Genomic DNA, 11285 nt, shown 5'->3' with positions numbered 1-11285 from the left:
GGCTACTTTCACACTAGCGTTCGGGCGGATCCGTTCTGAACGGATCCGCTCATATTAATGCAGACGGTGGCTCCGTTCAGAACGGATCCGTCTGCATTAAAATGGCAAAAAAAAGCTAAGTGTGAAAATAGTCTCGGACGGATCCGTCCAGACTTTCAATGTAAAGTTAATGGGGGACGGATCCGCTTGAAGATTGAGCCATATTGTGGCTGTCCGCCTGTCCGTGCGGAGGCGAGCGGAGCGGAGGCTGAACGCCGCCAGACTGATGCAGTCTGAGCGGATCCGCTCCATTCAGACTGCATCAGGGCTGGACGGCTGCGTTCGGGTCCGCTCGTGAGCCCCTTCAAACGGAGCTCACGAGCGGACACCCGAACGCTAGTGTGAAAGTAGCCTTAGCTGATCCATTTGCTCGGGACGGGCTGTATGGGAGTATGACATCATCATGACCCAGTGAGATTTCGTGCTTTATCTTCAAGCAAGATGGTGGTGGCCGTCCCGTCACGAGCAAATGGACTAGGTAAGTATGATTTTTCTCTTTTAATTGTACACTCTGTTATTTATATCAGATGCCGCAATCATGTATGAACATGGCATCTGAGGGGTACAATGATGGGGAGCCCCACAATCGCTGCTCCCTGTCATTGCACCAACTACTTACAAACAAATGTTTTTGTAAAATTTGGTGAATCAGCCTAATCGAATTTCTGAATAATTTGCTTATCTCTAATCATGAATCGAAACCCCCATCGATCTGATATTGATGGCCTATCTAGAGGATAGACCATGATTACTATGAACCCAGAGAGCCCCTTTAATAGTAGTGGAGGCATTTGTAAGAGCTTAGGTAATCTTGGAGTGCATTTGCATAGCTGCATACATTGTTTTATAGACACTTGCAGTGGACAAATAAGTAGGTGCTATCCCTCCTGTAATGGGTACTACTACATATGTAATATAAATCAGTGATATGTTTAAGTATTATCATCTATTTATTATTATTATTATTTATTTTTTGCAGTAGTCCTACATTAGTAAAAAACATACCTACCAGCCTTGGCTATGGAGCAGCTCTTAATGCAAGTTTACAGGTAGGACAATGAATTTGATTTGTATTATTTTCTTCTAAGACTGTGTTTATTAGATAGGTCTTTGCAGTGTTCTTCAGTAGTTTCCCTTGATACCGTTATGTAGCTTAGAAAGAGGAATGCATACACACTGGCTGGAATGCTATTGCTTTTGATGTGAAGTGGCAAGAAGGACACCCTGTGGCAAGTCCTGGAACACTCCTATTTCCCACAAAGTAAATGACTGTTCGTCTTCCTCTGCCTCTCTGTGAATTAAACAATCTAGTTGGGGTAATAACATTATTTTAAAGTATTGTAGGCAAATTAAAGATTTCCACGATTGGAAATCGTATGGATATTGTCAGCTCTTTCCAAAGCAGAAAACATAAATGATCCAAAATGCCCAAGTTTTGTAACCTAGAAGATAATGACTTCTAATGATTTTTCTCTAATAGGTGGCCAGCAATGTTATAACTTGTTTTACCCTCATGTCTGAAAGTCATAACATTTTCATAGAAGAATGTTCAGTGTGTGTTAACACTTTCATTCTTGTCTTCACCTGGCCAGAAACTTTTTTTCGTTTTTACATTGATAGATTTAGGTGGCTAGATATGTATGATACATTTGGTAAGCTAGTATCCATGGGAAATGTTTCTCCATTTCTCTTCCACAACCAAAATATGTTACACCAGATTTGAAAGGCCATCATTTTCAGAAATGAACATGCAGGTTACACGGGGCCACACAGTGACATGTGTCATGAAACATGAAGATTGTGACTTGCATTTAACTTTTGGCATCTCTAAAATATTTGTGTAACTGCAAGTTCCAGACAATTTGCACAAATGTTTTTGGTCGTGCAACTTTTCTAAGACTTGCTGCTGGAACTGTGTAAATCAGACTCAAAGTTTCAAAAAATTCACTCCTCTCTAGGAGCAATACAATGGTTAACACTTCTTTTGTTTCCCTTTAGGCTGCTCTGGCAGAAAGCAGTTTACCTTTGCTGAGTAACACAGGTTTGATCAACAATGCATCCACCGGCTTACTACAAGCAGTACATGAAGACCTCAATGGTGCACTGGATCATATTGACAGCAATGGAAACAGCAGTCCAGGCTGCTCTCCACAACCACACATGTAAGTGCAATCCTGAACTTCACATTTTATTTTACCTAGATAACAAAACAAAAAAAAAACAGCTATGGTACGGCTACATGGAGCAGCCGTGCTGCGTTCAAGAACTGTGCGGTCAATTAGCTGCAGCTGCCTTTCATTTAACTAATGAAGACCACACTGCATAGTCACTCTTCATTGTTAATGGTCGCGTGGTACCTTCATTACCGCGCGGCCATTAACAATGAAGGCTGGCTATATAGTGCGGTCTTCATTAGTTAAATTAAAGGCAGCAGCTAATTGGAAGTGCGGTCCATGACTAGACCATGGCCACAACCCGGCCATATCACGACCGCTCCATGTGGTCGTACCCTTAAACAACATGAAGAGTCAAAGCTTTGCCGACCTCTGTCTATACTAATGTAAAATAAGCTGACAAAATTAGTCCTTTGATGGTGAAAATAAATGGTAAGTTAATACACGTATATAGTTAGGCCAAATAAAGAGCTTCTTAACTAAAATGAACACAAAAATTAGGATTTACTACATAAAGGAAGCCCGTCATCAGGAGCAGCTCTAATAAACCAGGGCAATGACAAATAGACTTATCTAACTGGAAGCAAGCTCTGTCTTTGCTTCCTAAATCCATGCCTCCGTTGTACTGAAATAACCCTTTGAATCATTATGCAAATTAGCAGTTCAGTGCACAGAGGGAGTTTATGCTGCCCTCAGCACATCAAATATCCCCTCCTTCAGCCACTCTCTAAATGTTGATTGAAAGGGCCAGTCATTAGATATGTCCTCTTGTCCTCTCTTCTTGCACAAGCGCCTTGGCACATGCAGAGTAGGCTTGATTTGTCCCAGTAGAGATTCAGTGCTCTACTGCGAATGTACCAATGTGTAGTAGCAGGCAAGATGAAGTATCTAATGCCTAATAATACAAATTGAATCAGCTCACCTCCATCCATTGTGTTGGTGCATGAACACAGGGCTGGCACTCAGGTGATATATGGAAAATATATACTTTATTTACTCTTAAAATACACAGAAAATTTTTAAAATCTATTTTTCTTACACGTTTCCTTCTAATGTCTGACCTGATCAATCATCATTTATTAAAAGTCTTATTTTGGCACAATGGAGGCATCAAGACATTGTTTCAGTCAGGTAAGCTAAGCCTATGTGTCACTGCCCTTGGTTTATTACAGCTGCTCCTCAAAACAGACTCCCTTTAATTTTACAAACATACTCGCTACATTGTCATATGTATGCCGTTGCATCATGGTGCTCCACTTCACAGCCTGCATAACCTCTGACGCTAACAGGCCATTTAGGTAAGTTAAACTACAGAAACAAATAATTAAATGGGATCTAGGTATCAAACATATTTTTTTTTTAATCTGAAACATTTGTAATTTTGTTCCTACACTATGTATTCATTGCAGCTATATAGGTGCAAGCTTGTACACCAGGTATGCATTTACTGTAATAAACTAGCACTTATAACCATGGCCCCATAATTATCAGAAAAAAATATGCTACATAGAGGGCAGCCTGGTCAAGGTTTTTGGAGGCTCCTGGATCATCGAACTAAGGGAGTGAACGCCTCCACTGTTATTGGTGGCAATTGCTATATGTTAATATCCAATTATAGGTAACTTAAAGGGTATATACACCTTTGGGGGTATTTTCTTATTATTGCATTGTCATCATCATGAGGTAAAAATAATTTCTTCAGTTGGTCTTGATTAAAAATATGGAGTCCTTTTTGCTATACAGAGTTGAGATGCTCTGTTAGTATGATCGGAATTTTCTCTCTCTTCTGTCAGGCAGGGAGCTGACAGGCTACTTATCTCTGCTCTTTGACATTATAAACACTCATTAAAGCTCAATCCTTATCTTACTGATAAGAGTATGGCTTAAATTAGCGTTTTTGACCTTTTACAAATTTAGAGATAAGGGTTATTAGATGATGACAAAAATTAAAAGTAAAAGTAGGATTCACACAGCCAGAAAAACAGTTAACCCTTTTTGACAGAACGGCTCAATATTTTTAATAAAGACCAATTGAAAAAATGTTTTTTAGCCCAAAGTAAGTAAAATCGAATCATTAAAAAAATGACCCTGACGGTGTACAAAGCTGTTAAGTTGTCCTCCCTTGATGAGCTGCTGGCTACAGGATTATTTATAATATAGACGCTATAGTAATCCTCTATTACTCTTATATTGGTGACACTCAATTGTCTGGCTTCTGAAACTCCCATCAAAGGGTAGTGTTGGAGGGGAAGCAGGTGACAAAGGGCCCAGGGCTATTGCCCCTTCTGCACTCCATAAAATTTCTGTAATAAACTCAATTCTGGAGAATTAATATTTATTTATTTTATGCACTTATATAGCGCTACTATATTCCGCAGCACTTTACAGACATTAGCATCCAACTGTCCACAATGGGGATCAAAACATAAGTTCCTTATCAGTATGTTTTTGGAGTGTGGGAGGAAACCCGAGAACCCGGAGGAAACCCACGCAAACACGGGGAGAGCATACAAACTCCATAAAGATGTTGTCCTTGGTAGGATTCAAATCTAGGGCCCCAGCTCTGCAAGGCACCAGTGCTAACCACTGAGCCACTGTGCTGCCCCACTGAGCCACCTTGCTTCCCATATTATCTTGCTCATGCAGAAATCAGCATAGGGATGTTTGCTTTACACCACCCTTTTCTCCATTAGGACATATACTGTAGATGTAAAAGAGAGGGGAGCTGTTATAGTATAATAGGGAATACTCACTAATATATGTACAGAAGTAATACTTGGAGACCTTTAGCACATAATTGGCGAAATGTCTCCTAAATCTTATATTAAATATGTTTTGATAGAATTTATTGCCATTAACCATGTGTTAGAGGGAACCTATCACCACAAAATACAATGTAATTTGCAGGCATCATGTTATAGAGTAGGCGGAGCTGAGAAGATTGATATATCATTTTGGAAAATATTCAATAACATTTGTAACGTATACATTTATATGTCTGTTCTTTCTAACTTAAGACCACTCCTGTGAAGAGTTCACAGTACTATTAGTGATTGAAAGCATGCTATGTATAAGTCTGTATACATAGATAACTGTCAGTCACTAGTAGTGGTACATGGGAAGGTGTTATCAGTGATTTATAGCATTCCTTGTGTAAGTGTGTATTCAGAGATAGCTGTCAGTCACTGATAACTGTACACAAGGAAGGTGTTATCAGTGACTGATAGCATTCTATGTGTAAGTCTGTATACATAGATAACTGTCAGTCACTAATAGTGGTACATGGGGAGGTGTTATCAGTGATTAATAGCATTCGCTGTGTAAGTTTGTGAACAAAGATAGATGTCAATCACCGATAACACCTCTCTATGTACTTAGAGCTGCCCACAGGGGTGGTCTTATCAGTGACTGATAGCATTATCTGTGTATGTGTATACATAGATGGCTGTCAGTCACTAATAGCTCTACACAGGAAAGGTGTTATCAGTGATTGATAGCATTCTCTGTTTAAAGGGGTTTTCTCAAGACGCAGGTTTATACTTACCTGCTCCCGGCGCGCCGTCCACTTCCTGGTGTCGGCAGGGGGCGGGCTCCATCTTCATTGATGTCTTCTCCCGGCCGGGCCGCACGCTGTACTGAACGCGCACGCCGAGTACACGCATGCGCGTTCAGTACAGCGCGCGGCCAGCCGGGAGAAGAAAAGAAGATGTCTGCGCACGCGCGGCCACCGCGATTCCTGAGAAGAGTGGTGGCCATATCCAGGGGAGACGGAAGACAACAGTCAGGTAAGTATAGGTTTATTTTTTTTTCTAAGGGGTGGGGATTTGTTAATTAAATATATTTAGAAAAATGATCACTGTTAAATCATTAACAGATTTAACAGTGATCATTAAGATGATAATACCCCTTTAAGTGTGTATACATAGATAGCTGAAAGAAGAATCCTGGCAATTGTTACTTGCTTCAAAGTCTGTACTTTAATTGTACTCCATACAGTACATCGGGTATACAAGGGACGTGTTTCAGCTAATGCGCCTTCATCAACAGTTTCATTTGATTTTGGGGTTCGCTCAATCCCGCTGCAATGTTCATTTGGGACCAGGTGCTACTATATATAGAAAGCTGTCAATCAATGATTGTTGTACACCGAGGAGGTGTTATCATTGATTGATAGCATTCTCTGTGTAAGTGTGTATACAGAGATAGCTGTCAGTCACTGATGGTTGTACACAGAGGAGGTGATATCAGTGGCTGATAGCATTCTCTGTGTAATTGTGTATACATATAACTGTTAGTCACTGATAGTTGTACACAGGGGAGGTATTATCAGTGATTGATAGTTTTCACTGTGTATGTGTGTATACTGTACATAGATAGCTGTCAGTCACTAACACTACTTCCAATGTGTACTGAGAACACTTTGCGGGGGTGGTTTTAAGTTAGAAAAAGCAGTGATATAAATGTATAAGTTACAAGTTTTATTGAATCTATTCCCATAAAACATTATCTCAATCTGCTTAGAAAACTCTTGCTGTCTGAAGACTGCATTGAATTTTGTGGTGACAGGTTCTTTGTAATGACACAGATAATAAATGGATATACAGCTAGTGAAATCTTGGTGGACCTCTGCAGCTCAGATATTGATGGCCTATCCTGAAGATAGGCCATCAATATCAAATCCCCCTTTAAATAAAATCAATTTTAGATTTATTTTATTGCGCTTTACACATCATATACAGGTTCACATCAATATCTAAAAACCCATATGCATATTTTCTACATTTGATCCTGAAAGGACACATTATATTTATTAACATCCTGATGCTATAACTAGGGATGAGCGAATCGACTTCGTATGAAACATCCAAAGTCGATTTGCATAATACTTCGTTTGAATACTGTACGGAGCGCTTCGCTCACAGTTGTAGCTAGGGATGAGCGAATTAACTTCGTATAAAACATCCAAGTCGATTTGCATAATACTTTGTTTGAATACTTTGTTTGAATGATTTTGAGACTTTGCAAAGTAATAACTTCGGCTCATAGGAGCCAATACATTCTAATACTGTATGGAGAACTCGTTCCGTACAGTATTCAAACACAGTATTATGCTATCCGACTATGGATGTTTCATCCAAAGTCGATTCGCTCATCCCTAGCTATAACTGTGAGCGACGCAAAAGCAGAAAATCCTCCTTATTGAGCCAATATCTATAAAAGTACCCTGGAATGTACATAGTCATTATCTGACTGATTATGATCTTCAAACCAGCTCTGAATGTGCACTAAATTAAGTGCATTGCCCTTTTATTAAAACCATAAAATACAACTTTAACTATTACCCATGGTTTACATAGAGCCTGGAAAAGTGTAACTTTTATTCTGTCTTATAAATCAGCATAATTACATATTCAACTTTAATTACTGGTGTGTCTGTATTGGCAAGGTTTATATGTTATATTTTATGCAGAACTACGATTCCTATTAATATTTAGCAGCTAACTATATCATTAATTACTCTAAAATCTTTCCCCTACCATCTTTTTAATGGAGCAGAGAGAGTGGAATTATTAAAAATTGATGCATTGTGGATTTCAGAAATGTGTATGAAGTGTTGGAAATGCCTGGCCTTAATCAGTGATGTCAAATGTGGTACTTTCCTGTTTACTAAATTGTACAACGCGGACCTTGGAGATATTGTTTTAAGGCTTTATCCTAATAATGAGGTGATATAAGAGTTCTGTTTAGGCAATTGCCTGTGCCCAGCTCTATGGTTATTAGTCATAATCATATAGATGCTTAAAGCTATTGTACAATATGTGTATTTGCAGGGTTGTATATGTTTTTTTTATTTCTGAACACAGGACACAATAAGTCAAATATGGTTCAAAACATATAATATTATTATTTTATTTATTTTTTTTTAGTCAACACATTTTAATAGACAAAGATTTTTGCCCTTAAACAACCAGAGGAAACAGAAACCTACAGCCATACAAATATTAAAATCTGGGAGTACATTTCATGATTTCTCTTCATGTCTATAATATAAATGAGTCCCCAGTTACTTTCTGCTAACCTACTGTAGTCAGAGGTGGGTGGCAATAGGAAACTAATCATACTATATGAAAGGTGGATGCAGCCATTTTGCAGGGACCAGTATGTCACTTTAGCTGGCTGTATACATAATTAATGCGTGCCAAACCCATTGGCTTTAACAGGATTGGTTGACCATCTAATGAATATGACTCTCCCCTGACTGCACATGGGAGAGATGGATTGGGCAGTTGTATTACAACATGTCTGATTCTTAGGTTCAGAACACATTAATGCTTAGCCAAACTGATTGAGCATGTGTATGGAGGGCCAGAGAGGATATCTAGTGTCAGACAGGGGTTCCTTGGGCCCTCCAGAGAAAAGTATTCTCGGCGCTCAATCCCCATATCATCAATGAAATCTAATAGCTCAACTGCAGCTCCAAATGATATTTTTCTCCTGGGCTTTTGGGGCCCACTGTGGCTTCAGACACTGGGCCCACCTGAGTATCCTCTGTACTCTAATGGGCCAGTCTGACCCTGGGGACATGTGTTTGTCTGACAGCTATCTTAAGTGTCTGACCAGCTTTAGACCAGTCATATAACCCTGCCATCCATTTACAATCCTCTAGATTAGCAATAGTGTTGAGCGAAGTTTACAAAAACGTTATACTCACCTTATCCATTTGAGCGCGAAAAGCCTGCCACGGACATCTTGATTGTAGATCCCGCGTGAATTCTTGCATGGTGCATGATGAAATTTGGATTGAAGTCCACTTCGGATACTTTGATTCACTCAACCCTAGTCAGCACCCATGAGTTGATGGTGGGTGAAACATAGAACACTTCTTTTAAGACTCTGGTTTGTTTCAATGGCAATTTTTACATTTCAGCTCTGGCTAAAACAATAAAGTGATGCAATATGATTGCTTTTACTTGTAATTCAATAATAAAACTTAATAATGCACATCATAGACTCCTGCCACTCAAGTTGCTTTAGGAAGATGCTAGGCAATGTAGTTTATAGCCCCTACCAACATGGAATTAGAAATAGGGTACCCCTACCAATGTAAGGAAATCTAATCAGTGCATTCTAAGAGTTTTGAGTTTACCTCTTAAGCCAAAACAGAAGCATCTATTTTTCATTGCAGATTTTGTAAGTGCTACCTCCTTCATCTCTGATCAGATATAGTCACTTACACCACCATCTGAAATGAATTTTTGAAAAGATATGTATGCAATAATTTGTTAGAAGACTCCAGGCAATTAAACCTGCGAAGCTTCAGGGACAGCAATTAAAATATATAGGGAGATTGGATTTTTTCTTATTATAAATCTGCTTAAGGCATTAAACTAGCCAAGAACAAACAAATTAAATAAAATATATAACTCATTACAAGTAGAACAATGTAGTTCCTGGGAGTTTCTATGGATAACCCATAGGGAAATAGTTTAAAAAATATATAATATAACTAAGCCCCATTGGCTAATGTTGTAAAAGCATGCATGATATGGAAGAGACTCTACAATCCATAGTATGATCATGCATTTAACCTTTGCTATCTTAATGCAAGTCATTCTCCATAATTCATTTATTATTACATTTGCACATGACAAACTTAGATACTTCAGTTATTACACCTTGTCGTAGACCATTAAATCCTTAAAATTAAAGATTTGTCTTCTGAAGGTGTCTTTAGATGTGTTAAATATTACAAAAGAAGTAATAAAACCTGGAGTAAAAGAAAGATGGATATAAGCTCTGGAGAGCATTTCCCTCTAAAACAAGAAAAGTGATCAATTCTGAGAAAAGTTCTTGTTTCTAGAGCATTAGACTATGAACCAGGCAATGGTTTGCTAGAGGCATCCAACTGTTATTTTTCACTTTTAAGAGTTCTCTTGGGTATGTTAATGCTTTCTTTGTGTATGAATTACTGAACAATAAAAAATTAAAGAGCAAACAAGGGGTAAGACTGAATGCATTGCAAACAAGCGTGTGTTTTTTTTTTTTCAATATGCCTTAGACGAAAGCTTATGTAAAGCATGTGTACTCATTTCTTATAAATGAACTCCATGGCAAGCCTACTGCTACTATATGTTCAGAGGAAGAAAACTGTAAGCCCAGACTGAAATGTTTCTATTTCATTGGTATCTTAGAATATGTTTGTTCTCTTTTTCATAAATCACCAGCTATAGAATTTAATTTCCAAATGCTTAAAAACTCAATTGGAAGCCGTGGAAAAAAAGATGAAAGTGCAGTTTCTCCTGGAAGGAAGGTTCTCAAACCAAAACCAGGTGTTTTATACTTACCTGGTCAAAAATCCTTGGGAGACTTCATGAGGGTGGTTCCATCACTGCAACTGCCTGCTCAGGTCCCAAGCAATGGTTATCATGAGCTGCCAGGGAACCTATATAGGAATTAATTCTGAGTGAGTGTTGAGTTTTCCTACACAGGTTCCCAAGCAGCTCATTTTCAGCTTTTTACTAGAGGGTCACTTTAAGTTTAACTGGAGTTGAGCTCAATATCTTCCATTTCTTTTTGAAGTTATACTGAAAGGAGTCAGGAGGGTGAGATCAGCGCTGCTCTATGTAGGGTTCTTAAACTGAAGGACTGGTTTAGCTTGTAATCTAGAGGGTGAAGTAACTTACCGACAAGTAGGTCCTTTATAGGTATAAACATCATAAAAAATGATTTTTCTGACACTTGCTGCAGTTAAAGCAGCAAGTTATATAGTATGAGGACCCCACATACAGCAGCTCACATTGCTATTTACCGTATCACTGTGATCATATTTGGGATGGAGTGAAATGGAGCTTTCAGGTTTAAGTGAAGGTGTACTTTTAATATTAATATTTACTTAGGATGTTTATTTTTATATAGTAAAGCATTGGGCAGTGTGAATATAATGCATCAGATGTAGAATTTTTTTTGGTTGGGGGGGGGTTATATGACTTTGCACTTTACACAGGTTTTCTCCTTATATCTATAATACAACATCCTGAGAAATTTTTTATTTATTTTTATCTCAGAATTCAT

At 38.5% G+C, this 11285-nt stretch overlaps 1 protein-coding gene across 10 annotated transcripts in view; it reads left to right on the top strand.

The window, feature by feature from the left end:
• FOXP2 (forkhead box P2) overlaps nt 1-11285 on the top strand; it is a 260732-nt gene that overhangs the window by 217325 nt on the left and 32122 nt on the right. For all 10 annotated transcript variants that reach the window (XM_044280312.1, XM_044280306.1, XM_044280313.1 and 7 more), the window contains exons 15-16: nt 1019-1088; nt 2038-2201. In XM_044280312.1, coding sequence (XP_044136247.1) covers nt 1019-1088; nt 2038-2201 — 234 coding nt within the window. The remainder of the gene's footprint in view (nt 1-1018; nt 1089-2037; nt 2202-11285) is intronic.

The sequence above is a fragment of the Bufo gargarizans genome, chromosome 2 (genome assembly GCF_014858855.1).
Source record: "Bufo gargarizans isolate SCDJY-AF-19 chromosome 2, ASM1485885v1, whole genome shotgun sequence".
NCBI lineage: Eukaryota > Metazoa > Chordata > Amphibia > Anura > Bufonidae > Bufo > Bufo gargarizans.
The sequence above is the reverse complement of the archived record's forward strand: the minus strand, read 5'-3'. Positions and strand labels throughout refer to the sequence as shown.